At 43.7% G+C, this 21,259-nt stretch overlaps 1 protein-coding gene across 2 annotated transcripts in view; it reads left to right on the plus strand.

Annotated features, from left to right (window-relative positions):
* The window catches only part of LOC141056936 (uncharacterized), a 31,163-nt gene extending 14,179 nt beyond the window's left edge, over positions 1 to 16,984 (plus strand). Inside the window, exons 5-7 of one of the 2 annotated variants that reach the window (XM_073553415.1) lie at positions 13,902 to 13,982; positions 16,545 to 16,637; positions 16,838 to 16,984. In XM_073553415.1, the coding sequence (XP_073409516.1) occupies positions 13,902 to 13,982; positions 16,545 to 16,637; positions 16,838 to 16,888 (225 nt within the window). In that variant the 3' untranslated portion in view covers positions 16,889 to 16,984. Of the gene's footprint in view, positions 1 to 81; positions 3,816 to 13,901; positions 13,983 to 16,544; positions 16,638 to 16,837 lie in introns of those variants that run through there. The other variant, XM_073553414.1, reaches the window with a different exon arrangement.
* The last annotated feature ends 4,275 nt before the right edge of the window (positions 16,985 to 21,259 follow it).

Consider the following 21,259-nt stretch of genomic DNA (forward strand, 5'->3'; position numbering starts at 1 on the left):
TTAAAATGCGTTTTTTTTTTTTTTTTTTGTTTTTTTTTTATTGAATTTAACAAAGTTTAATAATTATTTCTTACGTTACAGGTGAATTGAAAAGTTTTCTTCTTACCTCCACTTCAGCAATGCCTTCATGTATCATTAAAGGTTGCTTTAACACTTGGAAGCAAAAAGAACCCAAGGTGATTCTCCACGTCTTTCCCAAAGATAAGGAAGGAATAAAATTGTGGCTAAGGCAGTCCCCGGAAAACTTTCCGAATGTTGAAGAGCTGGTTGAGAGAATACACGCTCAGAATAAATGGGGCACTGTTAGATTGTGCTCAAAACATTTTAATGATGATCAGTACTTCCACGAGGGAACCAAGCGACGGCTCAGGCCTCACGCTATTCCCACCTTATTCATGGCTGAAGAACCTTCCGAGAAGATAAGCAAAAAAGGCATAAAAAGGAGCAGAAAGGCTGAAAGCAATGATGTGGCGGATGATAATCTAGGCGAAGGTGCATCAAGCGATATTCTGTTCTATCCACAAACTTCTGACGTTACAAACTCCTTCATCCAGCAAGTTTCACCATCGCATTTACACATTGTACTTCCAAGTACAAGTCTACTAGCGATAGGAAAACCCAGAATGGCAGAAAAGGCTATGAACACCGATGCATTCTTTAATACTAAATGCCAAGCTGTGGGGACCTATCCCATGTTGGGTAAAAAACATGCATCCTGCCAAACAAAGCCCCGGAATGGAAAATCTCAGGGTACGTTCTGTAACATTTTAATGGAGGAATGTGTAAAACCTAATCAGGTATTGACTCAACGCAACATTCGGCAAACTAAAAAGATTTGGTCCTCCGGTATGGGAACCGCAGGCTTCACTTCTATATCTCCAAAGGGTATTGAACAAGGCCATGGCCACGCCGCCACTTCTTCACAGACCATATTTCCAAACAATGAAAATGAGCTTAATCTCCGCAATCGATTTGACCACAGCGATGGATCACCATCTGTCAAAGTTGAGCGGTTGAGTCCTCCGATTAGCAGAATGGAAAGCAATTGTGGAAAATCTTCTAAATGTAACCATCTAATCCTGGACTGTAATAAAAAACTATCAGATCTCAAGTCGGAAAATACTTCATCTGCCTCTGATAGCGAAGACCCCGATGAAGATCCCCAGTCCGGATCTAGCACAGACGACTCTGAAAAGGATGAATCATTTACCGAAAAAGCTTACGATGGACATTTCAGCGACCCTGGAAGCGAAGCCAAGTTTACTGTTTTAAAAAGCTGCTTATACGATCTTATCAAGCTCATACGATGTCAGTATCAGCACGCATGTAACGCGCCATTGACAAACGTTCAAATCAAAACATTGGGCTCCGTGGTCGCCATCGATGTACTGTGCTGCCAGGGTCACAACTCTACTCTTTGGCACAGCCAAACAATAAAGACTAGGACGAATGGGAGAAATCAATTACTTAAAAGTGAGGATCCTTGTAAGCAGCTTGATCCTTCAGAAACTAAAACATTTTTTCACAATTTTGAGTATTTCGATGATCTCCCAAAGTAAATATTTGAGACTTCAAAAATAGTACATGCATTTCTTCTGGCAAAGTGAAAGAGAAAAAAGTTGCAAACTTTTTCGAATTCGACTGTAAATGTTCAAAGATTTGTTAAATTGTCGAATCTCTCTGCTCTTCCCTTGCTGTTCATGTTTGACATCAGTGGTCCATTTCATTACTCTCTACAGGTGTCCCGGACACCAATGAGGATGGGATAGTATCTCTCAACTATCGCCTGTAGAGAACACGCTTTTTTTATGATACCGGTTTTTATTAGGACAGAATTGGCAGCCCTATAGCATGATTTTCATGTTGGATGTTGTCAATCTAAAGACCATAGATTTAAAGGGGTAATCAGGAGTTAACTGCTTTAGACCCTTAGGAAAACAAAATTATTAGCAGGTCGTTAAGTACCTGCGTGTTGTGCAGCTCAAAGGTTGCTCCTGGCAGCAATGCTCCTTCCTGTGACACCCCATCAGCAGAGCAGCTCCTTTTCTGCTTTGCTGTTGATGGGGCGTCACTCTCGACTTTATGTTGATTGACAGCTGGCTCCTCACAGCTTTAGGCTGAGCAAGACGTCAATAAAAGTAGAGGAATCGCCGCCTGTAGTGGTCCGTGACTGCTTTGAGATGTGAGAGATCATCACTTGGTAGAATATGCAGGTAGTTTGCAAGTACCTGCCAAAAAGTACTTGGGCCCCGTAGAAAAAAATATGTAATCTCGGATAACCTCTTTAAGTGATGAAAAAGGTTAGAGAAGTTTTCCACTTTTACAAAAGTTTTCCCCCCAAGAAATAACAAAATCGGACATTGCTCCCACCGTTCCCAGGTCCAGGTTCTTCCGCTGCGCCTCATGTATCATTAGAGACACTTAGTATCCAAATCACATGGACAGGAGCAGTGGTGCAGGGCGGACACCGGACCCTCACAGGGTGAATTCTATCCAATTTTGTTAAGTGGATACCAGTTTTGAAAAAATGGAAAACACAAATGACCCAAAAGTAATAGAATTTGCCAAACCAATACTTGGAGATAACAACATTTCTTTAATAGCAGGAATAATTTCTTCTTACATAGGAGTTTGCTAGTCACCGCTTGGGTCGTAACATTGCACGTGTTGAAACCCAGATTACCGGGAAATGATCCCTGACTGCCAATGTAACCTCTGGTATTATCTTCATTTTTATGCTTTTAAAGTTGTTTTCAAGTTGATTAAAATTGGTGTCCTATTTGTAAGGGGATTGTGCCACGTTATTAAGTTATTTCCTATCGATAGGGAATAACTTCTTGACCGGGGATGCCGCCGCCCCCCCCCCCCCAAATCCCGGTGATCTCGAGAACAGCACTCTGAAGAGCACCATCGGAATGGAGTGGGGGTTGAGCAAGCGCTCGTCCGCTCCTTTCATTCTTGTGGGACTGCTGGAGTTGGCAGCGTACAACCTTCGGCTACAGATTGGTGGGGTTACAAAAAGTCAAGCACGCAACGATCTTGAATTGCTGGCCTTTTCTAAGCATAGGCTACCAATTTTAACAACTGGAAAATCCCTTTAGGCCGGAATCACACATGCGAGAAACTCGGACGAGTCTCGCATCTTAATACCCGGCACTGCCGCCAGCACTATGGACTGGAGTGTGCGGCTGCATGTATTTCTATTCAGCCGCACGCTCCGCTCCCGAGTGCCGGCAGCAGTGCCGGGTATTAAGATGCGAGATTCGTCAGAGTTTCTCGCATGTGTGATCCCGGCCTTAATAGTGCAAAGTGATTTAGTTCATTACAGCTTTATCTCCTGGAATATACTGTAAATGATCCTCATTTTGAAAATTCATTCTTCTGCTGTAAGAATCTTTTGTCTAGTAAACTACTTTCTTTTTTTTTTTTGGTTTAACATTTTTCTGTATCTTCTTTTTCTTCCAAAAATTGTTTAAAAAACTAAAACATGAAAAATACTGTATATGTGAAATAATGAAGAAATGGCAATATTCCATTATTTCATGTGCATCATTCCATAAAGGGGGGAAAAAAATAACTTATGAAATATACACACCGTGTGAATATAACTTTCTGTACTTAGTTTAGTGTGATATCATTGATCAAACGAAGCGTTAAATGTTCAAGTAATGAACCAATAGTAAAAGGGGAATATAAGAAACTTTCCTCCACTTGTGAGCTTCTTATCTTCATCTCCCCGCCTCCTGAACGCATCATTTACTCCTAAAAATAATTAAAATCCCATCTTGCGTGGTCTTGGACTTTCACCTCTCTTATTAAGTCTGTGGAGAGGGGGATTGGAAAGAAGCAACTGCAGAGAGAGACACATGTAGAGGCTGCTGCTTTCTAGTAAGCGTTTTATTTCTCCATTGTGCAGGGCAGCATGGTGGCTCAGTGGTTAGCATTGCAGCCTTGCAGCGCTGGGGTCCTGGGTTCAAATCTGCAAGGAGTTTGTATGTTCTCCCCGTGTTTGCGTGGGTTTCCTCCGGGTACTCCGGTTTCCTCCCACATTCCAAAGACATACTGATAGGGAATTTAGATTGTGAGCCCCATTGGGGACAGTGATGATGATGTGTGCAAAACTGTAAAGCGCTGCGGAATATGTTAGCGCTATATAAAAATAAAGGTTATTATTGTGCTGGATTCACAGTTACACTGCTCAGCTATTGCTGTATAATGTCCTTCGTGCTTCTCTTCTAAATATGTATTGCAAAGTGACATGAGTAGTCATGGGCAAGCGTGCTCGGTCGGTACTGCTCGTTACTTGATCGAGCACTGAGCTGTGCCGCGTATCGTGTGGTGCTCGAGTCACCGAAGGAAACTCATTTGAATTATCTGAGTCAGGTGCCGCCGCACGAGAGTGAGAGAATTTTTTTGTCCTTCGAAAAAATGCTCGAGTTTGACATTCTTTACATTACGCTCACTACTTGAGTCGAGTCCGTCCGAGCGTCCAACTTGCTCGATTCGAGTACCAAGTACCCCAGCATTTCAGTGCTCGTTCAACACTAGACAAGAAAGTAGGAATCCCTCATGTCTGTGTGTGCCGTGAATGGGGGAATATTAGGGAGAGTCTGCAGAGGGGGAAAAGCTGGGAAATGCTGGCTACAAACCACACATAATGACCAAAAATTAGTGTTATTACTCATGAACACCCAACTTCATATTCTGAACACTCGCCTGAAATAATATATTTCTTTTTATATATATTTTATATAACATTTTAACAAAGTCCATATTAAATGTTAATATTTTTTGGACTTAAAAATTTACTTGGAAATGAACTCTCTTCTATGTTCGCGGGGAGCTGACTGATCCATGAAAACGAATGGCTTCTGTGTTCATTCTACAGGGTGGGCTATTTATATGGATACACCTAAATAAAATGGGAATGGTTGGTGATGTCAACTTCCTGTTTGTGGTACATTAGTATATTGGAGGGGGAAACTTTTCAAGATGGGTGGTGGCCATTTTGAAGTCAGCCATTTTGGATCTTTATTTTTTCCAATGGGAGGGGTCATGTGACACATCAGACTTATTGAGAATTTCACAAGGAAAACAATGGTGTGCTTGGTTTAAATGTAACTTTATTCTTTCATGAGTTATTTACAAGTTTGACCACTTATGAAATGTGTTCAGAGTGCTGCCCATTGTGTTGGATTGTCAATGCAACCCTCTTCTCCCACTCTTGACACACTGATAGCAACACTGCAGAAGAAATGCTAGCACAGGCTTCCAGTATCCGTTGTTTCAGATCCTGCACATCTCGTATCTCCACAGCATAGACAATTGCCTTCAGATGACCCCAATGATAAAAGTCTAAGGGGGTCAGATCAAGAGACCTTGGTGGCCATTCAACTGGCCCATGACGACCAATCCACTCTCCAGGAATCTGTTCATATAGGAATGCTCGAACCTGACACCCATACTTGTTGGTATGGTGTGGTATATGGGGTTCAAAGATAATGGGGCCATTCTTCATCAATGGAAATCTCAATGCCACTGGATATCTGACATTGCTCCATGATGATGATGTTGCCCTCTTTATGTACTGAAGATGGCACGTTCCCTGAATTTTTCCAGCAAGAGGGTGCACCACCACATTATGGATGCCAGGTCCGAGCATTCCTACAAGGAATCTGACCCCCTTAGACTAGCATTTCTTCTGCGGTGTTGCTATCAGTGTGTCAAGAGTGGGAGAAGAGGGTTGCATTGACAATCCAACACAATGGGCAGCACTCTGAACACATTTTATAAGTGGTCATAAACTTGTAAATAACTCATGAAAGAATAAAGTTGCGTTAAAACCAAGCACACCATTGTTTTTCTTGTGAAATTCTCAATAAGTTTGATGTGTCACATGACCCTCTTCCCATTGGAAAAAATAAAGTTGAAATCACAATGGCCGACTTCATAATGGCCACCATGGTCACCACCAATCTTGAAGTTTCCCCCCTCCCATATATGAACTTCCTGTTTGTGGTGCATTAGTATATCACCAACCATTCACATTTTATTAAGGTGTATCCATATAAATGGCCTACCCTGTATTGTCTTTCACCAACAGCCTTGATATCCAGAGTCTGATCTGCAAAAAATGAAGTCACACAGGACAGGCAGTGATTTTTTTTTTTTTTTTTTTTCCCCCCAAATTTGGTACATTGGTCATTGAGGAAAACTGTGTACCTAGCCCTATTGTATGTGGCTGTGAGCTGATGGTTTTATAAATGAGAAAATGGTTTGTGTGGAAAAGGCCTTTAGAGGATATTCTGATTATAAGAAGTTATCGCCTGTCCACGGGATACAGTCATGGCCAAAAGTATTGACACCCCTGCAATTCTGTCAGATAATACTGTTTCTTCCTGAAAATGATTGCAAACACAAATTCTTTGGTATTATTATCTTCATTTAATTTGTCTTAAATGAAAAAACACAAAAAGAATTGTCCTAAAGCCAAATTGGATATAATTCCACACCAAACATAACAAAGAGGGTGGACAAAAGTATTGGCACTGTTCGAAAAATCATGTGATGCTTCTCTAACTTGTGTAATTAACAGCACCTGTAACTTACCTATGGCACCTAACAGGTGTTGGCAATAGCTAAATCACACTTGCAGCCAGTTGACATGGATTAAAGTTGACTCAACCTCTGTCCTGTGTCCTTGTGTGTACGACATTGAGCATGGAGAAAAGAAAGGAGACCAAAGAACTGTCTGAGGACTTGAGAAACCAAATTGTGAGGAAGCATGAGCAATATCAAGGCTACAAGTCCATCTCCAAAGACCTGAATGTTCCTGTGTCTACCGTGCGCAGTGTCATCAAGAAGTTTAAAGCCCATGGCACTGTGGCTAACCTCCCTAGATGTGGACGGAAAAGAAAAATTGACAAGAGATTTCAATGCAAGATTGTGCGGATGTTGGATAAAGAACCTCCACTAACATCCAAACAAGTTCAAGCTGCCCTGCAGTCCGAGGGTACAACGGTGTCAACCCGTACTATCCGTCGGCATCTGAATGAAAAGGGACTGTATGGTAGGAGACCCAGGAAGACTCCACTTCTTACCCCGAGACATAAAAAAGCAAGGCTGGAGTTTGCCAAAACTTACCTGAAAAAGCCTAAAACATTTTGGAAGAATGTTCTCTGGTCAGATGAGACAAAAGTAGAGCTTTTAGGGCAAAAGCATCAACATAGAGTTTACAGGAGAAAAAAGAGGCATTCAAAGAAAAGTACACGGTCCCTACAGTCAAACATGGCGGAGGTTCCCTGATGTTTTGGGGTTGCTTTGCTGCCTCTGGCACTGGACTGCTTGACCGTGTGCATGGCATTATGAAGTCAGAAGACTACCAACAAATTTTGCAGCATAATTTAGGGCCTAGTGTGAGAAAGCTGGGTCTACCTCAGAGGTCATGGGTCTTCCAGCAGGACAATAACCCAAAACACACTTCAAAAAGCACTAGAAAATGGTTTGAGAGAAAGCACTGGAGACTTCTAAGGTGGCCAGCAATGAGTCCCGACCTGAATCCCATAGAACACCTGTGGAGAGATCTAAAAATGGCAGTTTGGAGAAGGCACCCTTCAAATATCAGGGGCCTGGAGTAGTTTGCCAAAGAAGAATGGTCTAAAATTCCAGCAGAGCATTGTAAGAAACTCATTGATGGTTACCGGAAGCGGTTGGTCGCAGTTATTTTGGCTAAAGGTTGTGCAACCAAGTATTAGGCTGAGGGTGCCAATACTTTTGTCCGGCCCATTTTTGGAGTTTTGTGTGAAATGATCAATGTTTTGCTTTTTGCTTCATTCTCTTTTGTGCTTTTTCATTTAAGACAAATTAAATGAAGATAATAATACCAAAGAATTTGTGTTTGCAATCATTTTCAGGAAGAAACTGAATATTATCTGACAGAATTGCAGGGGTGTCAATACTTTTGGCCATGACTGTATATGTGTCTTCTACACTGATAATGGTCTGACCGGTAGGAGTCTCACCGGTCGCCAGACTGAGGGCACTTTTGTCCCCATCTGGATGGAGAGGCCGTGTCAGTGCATGACCACTGCTACATTCATTCTCTTGTACACTGATGGTGGTCTTATCGCTGAGACGCCCACCGGTTTGCCAGACTGGGTCACTTTTGTCCCCATCTGGATGGAGAGCACGCTGATCCATTCATTCTCTTTGGGATTGCCGATAAATCTGAGCAGAGTGGGCACTAGTGTTGTATGTGAGCGTCCATCATGTCGTATTGGGAGGGTGGAGACTGATGGATACACGTGTTCTTTCACAGAAACCCGTAACTTCTCCTAGGCAATTTCCAACTCTTACTGTTCCAGCAAAATCCACTGCGCAACGTATTGGTGCGGAAGTGGTGGTGTATCACCGTATCCGTGGCTCGTGTTCGGACAGCAATCATTGTGGCAGATGTCGAGGAGAGAATGAGAGTCCCAAAGAAATGGCTTGAGGATGATCCTAGTAGCGTCTGCAAAGCTTGTCGCCTCGTACTAAAATCTCTTCACCTGAAGCTGCAGTGTTAGCGCTGCAAGCGTCTGGAGGCGGGAGATGAAGATTGTGCGGTATTACAGTTGGCGACTGGATAGCATCTGATGTTGCCGTTTGGATCCATTATAATACATCATGTCTGATAAGTGGTTCCATCTCACCGGGTGTGAGATGCCACACCGAAAAGTCACCCATTCTGTTTTTTTCATGACCCACCTTATCTTTTTACAGGGTGAGTCACATGATGGTAGAACTAGGATCCGGTATCTTACCCGTTAGGGTTCGTGTACATTTCTTTTATGATGCAGATCACATACAAAGGTGCGAGCAGCAAGAATTGTAATGTCCGAGAAATTAGCTTCTGTTATAACCGTATACAATTATTATGAATCGATCCATTAATTGACAAGTCATTAGTTAACTCCTTCCCGACCGTAGGATGTATTACCAGTAATATGTCCTACAGATTAGGCTACTATGCAGCTGCCATCTGCCTGTAACAGCAGTGACCTGCGGGAGCTCCAATCGCTGCTGTTTCGCCAAATAACTGCCGCTGTCAATCATTTTGGGTGCTGGTGAGATTGTAATGGCAGCCGGGGGCTGGCTGAAAGCCACTATGATTGCCATCTTGGTCACCCTGTGAAGATCGGGTCATGGCTGAGTTCTGCAGAAAATCATCATTTTGTGTACGATACAACAGTTTATAATATAAGTGATTAAATGATAACCGGACCTATAGTGGAATAAAAAATATAAAGTTTTTAAAAATCTAAAAAATAATATAAAAATTTGACTCGACTCCCATAAAAGTCCAATGAGAATATAAAATAATTCACTTGTACGATAAATGCCAAGAATGAAAGGAAACTGGAAAAGTTCAACGTTGTGGATTTTGTTTTGTCTACGCACCTGCCTATAAAAAAAAAAAAGTCAGTCCCACAAATAAGCATCAGTAACAACGTCGAGCAAAAAAAAAAAAAAAAAAAAAAAAACCCTCACAAAGTTCCATCGACAGAACAATAAAACTTTTGCGGACACAAATGATGATTAATTTTTTACTTTTTTCTTACAAATTTTCACATTTTTTTTTCCCACCACTTAAAAAAATTAATTATGCTAATTTAATATTACCGTAAATACTGACCTGGAAAATCATGTTGCCATGTCATTTTCACTGCACAATGCGCACACAGAAAATAGAAAAAAAAAATTGCATTATTGTGGGTTTTTTCAGCTTTTCTCTGCACTTTGAAATTTTCTTTCTCCTCTTCAGCGCATTATATGGTAAAGTGAGCGGCGTCTTTCAAAACTACAACTCGTCCTGTAGAATCCGCAGCCTGTCAATTCTTTGTACGGAATCCTTGCAATTCATAGTGCAAATTTCTCAACAAAATCGAAATTGTGACACCTGTAGATTTGAGGTGTAGAAAGCAGCAGAAAGTCCGTAACGTTTGCAACAGGCTGTGCGAGTTAGGCTGTGTGCACACGCTGCGGATTAGGTGCGGATTTTGTCAAATCCGCAGGTCAAAACACCTGCGGTTTTGCCCTGCGGTTTTTCATCTCCTCAATGGAGGAGATGGCAAACCGCAGGGGAATCCGCAGAAAGAATTGACATGTCAATTCTTTCTGCGGATTGAAAACCGCAGATAATCCGCGCGGAAAATTCCGCACCATCTGCATTGTGGTTTTTGATTCCCATAGAGAATCATGCTACTGTACACCGCAGCAAAAACTGCTGCGGGTCCACAGCGGCCAAAACTGCTGCGGAACCGCAGCAAAATCCGCAGCATGTGCACACCGCCTCAGGGGGCTGGCGGAAAGCACCAAATAATAGAGATGGTATTTAGGTGCGTTCGCAGCCCGGGGTCCACCGTGCAGAGGTGTTAACTGGCGGTATAACTAGTACACACGGGTTAACTTCACCCGGTTAATAAGAAGCGGACCCTGTTGCTTCACAGGACCGCGATACCGCTGAGTGAGCGCTAGTGTTGTGGTCACAGGACCCTGCCCCAAGGACACGGGGTTAGAGTCCCTCTAGACTCACTAGCGTTCGGCGCCGCTACTGCGGTGCCTGGACATTAACAACTTTAAAGATAAAGTACACTATGTGCAGACAGCGCCACACTGGCGGACGCCACTAACCAGCCTAACCTTATGGCTGGAAAGTGCAATGTTAGCGCATGGTGCCGCACTGGCGGTTGCTTCTTGACGCAGTATAGTAGTGCCTTGTGCTGGATGGCACAGTTAGGCGCTATGTGTGGTGCAGAGGACTGGATGCACCGTGGTACATAGGCAATGCCACCTCTAGGTGCTGACTTATCTCCAATACCCTATACACATGCACAACCAATGAGTCAGTCACCAGAACACATACATCCATCTTCACACACACAACTACAAAATACTATCTATACTAGCGCATGGCCATGTGGCTAATTTATAGCAGCGTCCTTCCGGGACCTTCCTGATGGTCCAATCTGAGCTGGAGCAGGACCTGAGCATGTGACCTCCGATCTCCAATGAGAGATCGTCCCAAGAGCATGCTCAGTGGACCGAAAGGAGGACTTAGTCCCTGGTGTAGCTCGCTTCTGACCAGCATGCGTTGCTATAGCTGGACCACAGGTGGCGGCAGCAACCAGAGCTGGTCTGAGCTGTGCGCCTGGATCAACGAGTCTGCTGAGCAGCCTCCTCTGCGGCCGGAGAGGAATGGGAGATTGCCGAATGTAAGGCTCGGGATCTCTGCTGTGCAGCTACAGAAACCCGACACCTAACAGTGCTACAGACAAAAATAATTTTAATATTTACAACTACTCCTCTGTTTTATGGACACCTATATTTTTATTTTTGTTAGATGTTTTGTGGAATAACCCCATTCATAATGTTTTTAATCCATATTTTTATTATAGGGTAGCTCTGCAGGCCTTACAGTATGTGAGATGCCGTCCTCTGCCTGGGTCCTTATGACAACACTACTTTCCTCTGTGTTCGGACTATATGAGAATCTTGTTTAAAAGTGGATCGGTCACCGGTTTTCAGTCCATACTGTATAAATTATTAAAAAGATCTCTTGGATCTGAAGGAACTGGCATCTTTATTTTATATTTAATTTAATAATCTAAGTAAAAATCTCTATATAATCCTGATATTTAGATGAACATGTTAGGAGTCCAGCTATAGAATAAAAAGAGCTCATGAGTCCAAAGTATATTTATTCTACTCTGTCCTGACTGACCCCTGCATCTTGTACTGAGCAGTTGAGATCTCAGCAGGGAGGAGGTACGCTTGGCAGCAGTTAGTCTAGGTGGCTGGAGATTCAGCAGCAGAGCAGAGGGACACTGAGGATCTGTCACAGGCTAGGTGGGTGGAGATTCAGCAGGGAGGAGGGACACAAGATCTGTCACAGGCTAGGTGGGTGGAGATTTAGCAGGACGGGGACACCAAGGAGCTGTCAATCATGATAGGTGGGTGGAGATTTAGTTAAGAATTACACAATCTTTCTAACAAGGATTTTGAAAGTAAATATACCAGTCTCAACAGGTCTAACATATCTATTTAATACTATACATACACTACCGTTCAAAAGTTTAGGATCACCCAGACAATTGTGTTTTCCATGAAAACTCATACTTTTATTAATCAAATGAATTTAAAATCTAGTCCAGACATTGACAAGGTTCGAAAAAAAAAGATTTTTATTTGAAATAATAATTTTCTCCTTCAAACTTTTGCTTTCGTCAGAAAATGCCCCCTTTGCAGCAATTCCAGCATTGCAGACCTTTGGCATTCTAGCAGTTAATTTGCTGAGGTAATCTGGAGAAATTTCGCCTTTCCCACAAGATGGTTTGGCTTGATGGGCACTCTTTGCGTACCATACGGTCAAGCTGCTCCCACAAGATCTCAATGGGGTTGAGATCTGGTGGCTACGCTGGCCTCTCCATTACAGATAGAATACCAGCTGCCAGCTTCTTCCCTAAATAGTTCTTGCAGAATTTGGAGGTGTGCTTTGGGTCATTGTCCTGTTGTAGGATGAAACTGGCTCCAATCAAGCGCTGTCCACAGGGTGTGTATGGCATGGTGTTGCAAAATGGAGTGATAGCCTTCCTTATTCAAAATCCCCTTTACCTTGTACAAATCTCCCACTTTACCAGCACCAAAGCAACCCCAGACCATCACATTACCTCCACCATGCTTGACAGATGGCGTCAGGCACTCTTACAGCATCTCTTCAGTTGTTCTGCGTCTCAGAAATGTTCTTTTGTGTGATCCAAACACCTCAAACTTGGATTCGTCTGTCCATAACACTTTTTACCAATCTTCCTCTGTCCAACGTCTGTGTTCTTTTACCCATATTAATCTTTTCCTTTTATTAGCCAGTCTCAGGTGTGGCTTTTCTTTGCCACTCTGCCCTGAAGGCCTGAATCCCGGAGTCGCCTATTCACTGTAGATGTTGACACTGGCATTTTGCGTGTACTATTTAATGAAGCTGCCAGTTGAGGACCTGTGAGTCGTCGATTTCTCAAACTACAGACTCGTAATTTACTTGTCTTGTTGCTCAGTTGTGCAGCGGGGCCTCCCACTGCTCTTTCTACTCTGGTTAGAGCCTGTTTGTGCTCTCCTCTGAAGGGAGTAGTACACACTGTTGTAGGAAATCTTCAGTTTCTTGACAATTTCTTGCATGGAATAGCCTTCATTTCTAATAAGACAATAGACTGTCGAGTTTCACATGAAAGTTCATTTTTTCTGGCCATTTTGAGAGTTTAATGGAACCAACAAATGTAATGCCCCAGATTCTCAACTAGTTCAAAGGAAGGTCGGGTTCATAGCTTCTCTAATCAGCCAAACTGTTTTCAGCTGTGCTAACATACTTGCACAAGGGTTTTCATGGGTATGCTATGCTAACCATCCATTAGCCTTCTTACACAGTTAGCAAACACAAAGTACCATAAGAACACTGGAGTGATGGTTGTTGGAAATGGGCCTCTATACACCTATGAAGATATTGCATTACAAACCAGACCTTTGCAGCTAGAATAGTCATTTACCACATTAACAATGTATAGAGTGTATTCCTGAATCATTTAATGTTAGCTTCATTGGAAAAAACTGTGCTTTTCTTTCAAAAATAACAAAATTTCTAAGTGACCCTAAACTTTTGAACGGTAGTGTAGTTTATATTACAGACCTGCTTTTTTAACATTGAAATAAACAAATAATAAAAGAATTGATGTGATTGGTTACCCGGTTGATCAATAATACTGATCTGAGCTGCCAGAGCACAAGAACAGGAAGTGTTGTAGAAGGATCTCGGAAGCTCTTCTCACAGGCCGCTGATCATGTGTCTGAAAGACTGAATATGAGTTTTATTTCTGCAGAAGAGAAAAAAAGACAGCAAGGTAAAAAAGAAGAAAGGGAAGAAAAAGAAGCGAGACGCCAGCCCTGTACAGATATCCAAGGTGCGACCAGATTTTGCTATGTAGAGTTTTGCCTCTACTTTTCTGATGATTCCGTGCATCAAATATTAAGAATGTAGCAACTTTGCATGTAGTCTGGATTAAAAACGAGCTACCGTTTAGTGTATACAGCTCCGAAGCTTACCTATGTGTTACCACGAAACAATAAAATGGTTGCAAAGAAGAACATAGTTTTTATATTTAACATCATACTAAATAGTCTCTGGACGGAGATGGATGTGGGACACTAGTTCTCGTATCCGGCATTTTATTCTTATGGATGGAAGGAGTAAAGAAGTAGCCGGCACTGCCGGGATCATGGTGAATGTGCCGCCTCCCGATATATTTACCACTGTCACATTGTGACGGAGTGATCCATGCAGGGATTGAATACTTCGGTATGTTTGTGAGTTTGCACCCGTGATAGGATGACTTCTGTTCTGACTTAACCAGAGTGGACACTAATGGGGATCAGGGTTATAGGTCGCTCCTTATTTCGGCTCATCTCCTTACATAACACTTATTAGATGGATCACGAGAGGCTGGAGGTTATGGCAAGAGGGAAATCCAATGTAGGCTATAGGAGCCTGAAGGAAATCCGTGTGCTCAGGCAGGAGGTTTATACGAAGTCCCTAGATATGGGAAATACTGACAAACTCTTACAAGTACACGAACCGTTAAAAAAAAAAAAAAAAAAAATGGTAAAATTTACTTGGCGTAAATATGTATACATTTTTTTTTTTTTTTTAACCCAGTGTGAATGCCACTGTTCTCCTGAATCCAGCATCATTTTGCTTTCATTTCTGTGACTCTGTTCCTGAGATAAGACCCCCTTATTCCCTGTGTATAAATCTTGCCATTTTCTCCAACTGGGTGTGGTCTTCAATAATTCACCCACAGATGAGAATTTATTAACGTGCTTTGGCTAATCAGAGTAGATTTACTTACAGGGAACAGGGGGCAAGTACTATAGGAACAGAGAGGAGCAGAAATAAAAGAACAACGCCATATTCAGGAAAACAGCGGGTTTTACACAATTTTTTTATGGCAATTGATGGATCCCTCCTTTAAAGTGGTTACCAGCAGGGGACCACACCAATCCTCAGAAAGGAGTGGCTTTTTCATAGTCTTTCCCTGCCCAACTGCACTCTCTACAAATGAAAGACTATGAGGGGGGGCAGCTCCTAATCAGTGCCGTTAACCTCCATGAATCATACAGTGATATGCATCAGCATATTCAAGTCCTGTGATCACAGCAGCATCAGCATATTCAAGTCCTGTGATCACAGCCGCATCAGCATAGGCAAGTGCTGTGATCACAGCAGCATCAGCATAGACAAGTCTTGTGATCACAGCAGCATCAGCATAGACAAGTCTTGTGATCACAGCAGCATCAGCATAGACATGCCCTGTGATCTCAGCAGCATCAGCATAGACATGCCCTGTGATCTCAGCAGCATCAGCATAGACATGTCCTGTGATCTCAGCAGCATAAGTATAGACAGGTCCTGTGATCTCAGCAGCATCAGCATAGACAGGTCCTGTGATCTCAGCAGCATCAGCATAGACAGGTCCTGTGATCTCAGCAGCATCAGCATAGACAGGTCCTGTGATCTCAGCAGCATCAGCATAGACAGGTCCTGTGATCTCAGCAGCATCAGCATAGACAGGTCCTGTGATCTCAGCAGCATCAGCATAGACAGGTCCTGTGATCTCAGCAGCATCAGCATAGACAGGTCCTGTGATCTCAGCAGCATCAGCATAGACAGGTCCTGTGATCTCAGCAGCATCAGCATAGACAGGTCCTGTGATCACAGCAGCATCAGCATAGACAAGTGCTGTGATCACAGCAGCATCAGCATAGACAAGTCCTGTGATCTCAGCAGCATCAGCATAAACAGGTCCTGTGATCACAGCAGCATCAGCATAGACAAGTGCTGTGATCACAGCAGCATCAGCATAGACAAGTGCTGTGATCACAGCAGCATCAGCATAGACAGGTCCTGTGATCGCAGCAGCATCAGCATAGACAGGTCCTGTGATCTCAGCTTCAGTATAGTTTCAATTACATACTGCATTGTGAAAATAGAGGTGGAAATGTAATGCTAATAGGCATTTGATTCCACTAATATATATGATGACTGACAACGGCTTCCTGTAAACTGTGGCACAAATTGCTGTATTTTGAAGGGAAATTTTTCACAACAGGGAATATAAAGGGTTTATCCAGTGCCAACCAGAGCTGCTCACTTCTGCATCGGAGTGGGTGCCGTTGACGTTATGAGCCCACACACCTTCTGAGACATGTTCACAATTGGCTGTGATTGTGCATGTGTCCAAATTGTAATGACAGGACATGTGCTCGATATCTCGGCAGCTGTGTGGGGTTGTAACGTCATCAGCATAGAAGTTTGCAGCTCTGCACAGTGCTGGATAATCATTTTGGCACAGCCAATATCGACTGCAATCACTGGGGCACAAAGCTTACTTTTGTCACAAGGCTTGTAAATTTTCACTTCATCTTCTCTAGTAGAACTCATGACGTTGTCTTGTAATTCTTTGCAGTTCTTAAAAGAAAAAAAGAAGAATGAGAATTACAGTATGATCTCAGGGAAGAAGATCAAGATGAAAGTGAAGAAGAGCAAAGAGGACAAAGAGGTAAGTCCGGCAGTCAGACTTGATCATATGTGTACGCTATTTTACCGTTTAGCTGCACCCGCCTTTCTCTTCTTGTCCCTTTTGGCCATGATTGGTCCCATTCACTTGACAAATACAATGCCAGACACAGGAGTGATGCTGCTTCTTAAAAAATACTGGTAAATGATGCTTTGTGGTTTGTTTGTTTTTTATCTCCGCAGAGAGACCGAAATCGAGCCAAACTTCTGGAATTCTTAAACTCTTCCATGTGACGGAGCTGACATTGTGTTCATGTTTTGTTTTTGTGTCCAGACAGAAGCTCCTCTAGAAGTTTCATCATCAGTAATAAAACCTGCTCTTTTAGTTCACACAGACGGGGTTCACTTACTTATGCATCTACGTATTGTCACGTGTGGACTCCATGGTCGTCTGCTGAGCACGTATGGCGCTTGTAGTATAACCCCGAGGGTCATTTTTCAAAGTCGTATTAATTTGTCTTCCAGACAGAAAGGGATATTTTTTTTTATTCTGTTTAATGTTTTATTTTGCATTTCAGTGGCGTTTCCGCCACACTTGTATTTGACGCCTGCACAATGTGCTGTTTCAGGGAACTTTTCCAGGATTTTGCAGTTTTTGCATGTGTCTTCACACCCCTCTACGGAAGCTGCGGTACTTCAATGATTTTTACCATAGGCCAGCGTACTACAGGCGCATGATCCGGCCCAAACGCAGGTCTCATGACCCAAACTGACAGCGTCATTGATCCCGATCAAGCCTTCAGCTCAGTCATTAGACCTGCGGACAGGATGGGGCTTGCAGTCGTAATATAGGCACATAAATGCAAGTCTTACATTGGTTCTGTCTCGACTTTTCTAACATGACTGTTCGTAAATGCTTGAATTACCCATTTAAATAAAAAAATAAGCATCTTTTCATAGAACTTTAGATTATACTGTCCCCCTCTTCCTCCTGGAAATGTATGGATGCATTGACAACCATTCCCTTAGTATAAGGGTTGTGTCTTTCCACACTCCACCACTATCTACTGCGGACCGTGTTAAAGGGGTATTCCCATCTCCAAGATCCTATTCCAATATGTAGTAGGTTTAATAATATTACTAAATACCTCCAATTAGAAATGTAGTATAGTTCTCCTAATTCACTATGTCGCTTACCCCATGTGCAGGGTATTGCAGTAGCTTACAGTGGGTACGGAAAGTATTCAGACACGTTTAAATTTTTCACTCTTTGTTTCATTGCAGTCATTCGGTAAATTCAAAAAAGTTCATTTTTTTTCTCATTAATGTACACTCTGCACCCCATCTTGATGGAAAAAAAATGGAAATGTAGAAATTTTAGCAAATTTATTAAAAAGAAAAACTGAAATATCACATGGTCATAAGTATTCAGACCCTTTGCTCAGACACTCATATTTAAGTTGCATGCTGTCCATTTCCTTGTGATCCTCCGTGAGATGGTTCTACTCCTTCATTGGAGTCCCAGCTGTGTTTCATTAAACTGATAGGTCTTGATTTGTAAAGGCACACACCTGTCTATATAAGACCTCACAGCTCACAGTGCATGTCAGACCAAATGAGAATCATGAGGTCAAAAGAACTGGCCAAGGAGCTCAGAGACAGAATTGTGGAAAGGCACAGATCTGGCCAAGGTTACAAAAGAATTTCTGCAGTACTCAAGGTTCCTAAGAGCACCGTGGCCTCCATAGTCCTTAAATGGAAGAAGTTTGGGACCACCAGAAGTCTTCCTAGACCTGGCTGTCCAGCCAGACTGAGCAATTGTGGGAGAAAAGGCTTGGTGAGAGCGGTAAAGAATAACCCCAAGATCACTGTGGCTGAGTTCCACAGATGCATTAGGGAGATGGAAGAAAGTTCCACAAAGTCACCTATCACTGCAGCCCTCCAACAGTCTGGCCTTTATAGCAGAGTTGCCCAACGAACGCCTCTCCTCAGTGCCAGACATATGAAAGCCCGCATAGAGTTTACAAAAAAAAGGACTCCCAGACTATGAGAAATAAGATTCTCTGGTCTGATGAGACGAAGATAGAACTTTTTGGTGATAATTCTAAGAGGTATGTTTGGAGAAACCAGGCACTTCTCATCACCTGCCCAATACACTCCCAACAGTGAAACATGGTGGTGGCAGCATCATGCTAGGGGGGTGTTTTTCTGCTGCAGGGACAGGACGACTGGTTGCAATTGAAGGAAACATGAATGCGGCCAAGTACAGAGATATCCTGGATGAAAACCTCTTCCACAGTGCTCTGGACTTCAGACTTGGCCGAAGGTTCACCTTTCAACAAGACAATGACCCTAACACACAGCTAAAATAACAAAGGAGTGGCTTCAGAACAACTCTGTGACCACTCTTGACTGGCCCAGCCAGAGCTCTGACCTAAACCCAATTGAGCTTCTCTGGAGAGACCTGAAAATGGCTGTCCACCAACGTTAACCATCCAACCTGACTGAACTGGAGAGGATCTGCAAGGAAGAATGGCAGAGGCTCCCCAAATCCAGGGGTGAAAACTTGTTGCATCATTCCCAAGAAAACTCATGGCTGTACTAGCTCAAAAGGGTGTGTCTACTCAGTACTGAGCAAAGGGTCTGAATACTTATGACCATGTGATATTTCAGTTTTTGTTTTTTAATAAATTTTCAAAAATTTCTACATTTCTGTTTTTTTTCTCCAGCAAGATGGGGTGCAGAGTGTACATTAATGAGAAAAAAATGAACTTTTTTGAATTTACCAAATGGCTGCAATGAAACAGAGTGAAAAATTGAAAAGGGTCTGAATACTTTCCATACCAACTGTAGGTATCCCTAGTTACAATCTGTCATATAGTGACAGTTATTAGCGATCGTGACCATGGATATCTAAGCTTCAGCAATGCCCTGTACATGGGGTAAGTGACATAGTGAATCCGAAGAACTATACTACATTTTTATTTGGAGGTATTTATTAATAATAATATTACACCTACTACATATTGGAACAGGATCTTGGAGATGGGAATTCCCTTTTTCTCTAGTCACCTTCCACGACAGCAGTTATTGGAGGATGTCTCCCCGCCCTAATAGGGGACAGGAAATGCACAAGAGGTTAAATAACCCTCCCCTTCCTATTACCTCCAGTGTTTTTCCTGTCCCCTATGGGGGCATGAGAGGTCCGATGGTGCTGCCGTGGCCGGCGACCGGAGCACCTCATCTCTTACCTGGAGCCGGGCGGCAGATGGTCGGGGACTCCGTTTCCTCCCTCCTCGGTTCTGGCCACTCCCATCTCCGCCTGCAGGCGCGACTCGGGACCCCTCTCCCGCCTTTCCTGCGCCCCCTCCGCGGGGTAAAGCATGGCGGTGACGTGCAGCCGGGGTCCTCATGGAGCTCCCAGGCGTCCTCCTCCCCACGACGTCGGCGCATCCGCGCACCGGAAGTGACGCGGCGCCACACATCCAGTTTGGGCGGCCAACAGGGCGGCCACCAGGGAACGAGGGTGGCGTCTCTGGGAGGCGAGAGAACTCGCGCCTAGCACTCTGCCCGCCCGACGCTGTCCACCCGCCTGAGTCACTCGCCGCCTGACGTGTCACTCGCCGCCCGTTCACCCGCAGGGATGGGCACTGGGGGGCTAAGGTGATGCGGGGACGGCACCGGGTGGTGGCCAGGGGTTAGAAGAAGCGGAGCGGCGTCCCCAGGCCGCGGACAGCTGAGAAGTGGACGTGAGGAGGGTTGATCATGATTACCCCCACCTGTGGACCAGGGGAGGAGGAGCACGGAAGACACTGCGGAGTCTCGGCTATTTAAGACCCTGGCAGAAGGCGTCCAGGTAAGGCCTTTTCTGCACTGGTGACTGTGACAGACTGACCACGGACGATGAGAAGCCCTCTCATTCTGCTTCTGCGGAGCCCAGCGTGCACCTTCCTTCTGTAAGTAGCAGGACCGGTCCCCCTTTATTCTGTCCAAATGGCGAGGTGACTTAGTATGCCTTCTCTCTCTATTCTAGGGAGACAGGCCCCTGACCCCATAAAGAAACCAAGCCGCAAGTGCGTGTGCGGTAACAAACTCTCCTCAACATACAGGAAAAAACTATTTCAGCCCTGCCCGGATGAAGTAATCCGCGCAGAACAACCCTCCCTTCTGGACAGTATAAAATCCCTCATCAAGCAAGAAATGCAATCTTCTAGGAGTGCCCAACACCACAACCCCCTCCAGCTAAGAAAAGGAAAGCGCCCCCGGCGGAGTCGGACTCAGATTCAGGCGAAATTGATGCGTCTGACTCAGGATGTATGGGAAAACGAGAGTTCCACCTCTACCCCCAGACCCGATAACAAAAAATATTACTTTACATCCGAAGACATGGGGGACTTAGTTAGCATGGTAAGGGGCACCATGGGATTAGAGGAGACAGAGATGGAATACTCAGTTCAGGATGAAATGTTTGGGGAATTGAAACCCAAAGACCAAAAAGGGTTCCCCATCCATGAGAACATCCGAAATTTAGTTCTGCAAGAATGGGTCTTTCCTGAAAAAAGGCTCACTACCCCATCAGACATGAGGAACAGATTTCCTTTGGAGGGGGATTGCTCCCTATGGGAGATCCCCAAAGTAGACGTGCAGGTATCCAGAGTGACGAAA

This window comes from Dendrobates tinctorius, unplaced genomic scaffold (assembly GCF_039654945.1).
Source record: "Dendrobates tinctorius isolate UK_male_01 unplaced genomic scaffold, ASM3965494v1 ptg000201l, whole genome shotgun sequence".
NCBI classification, from domain to species: Eukaryota; Metazoa; Chordata; class Amphibia; order Anura; family Dendrobatidae; genus Dendrobates; species Dendrobates tinctorius.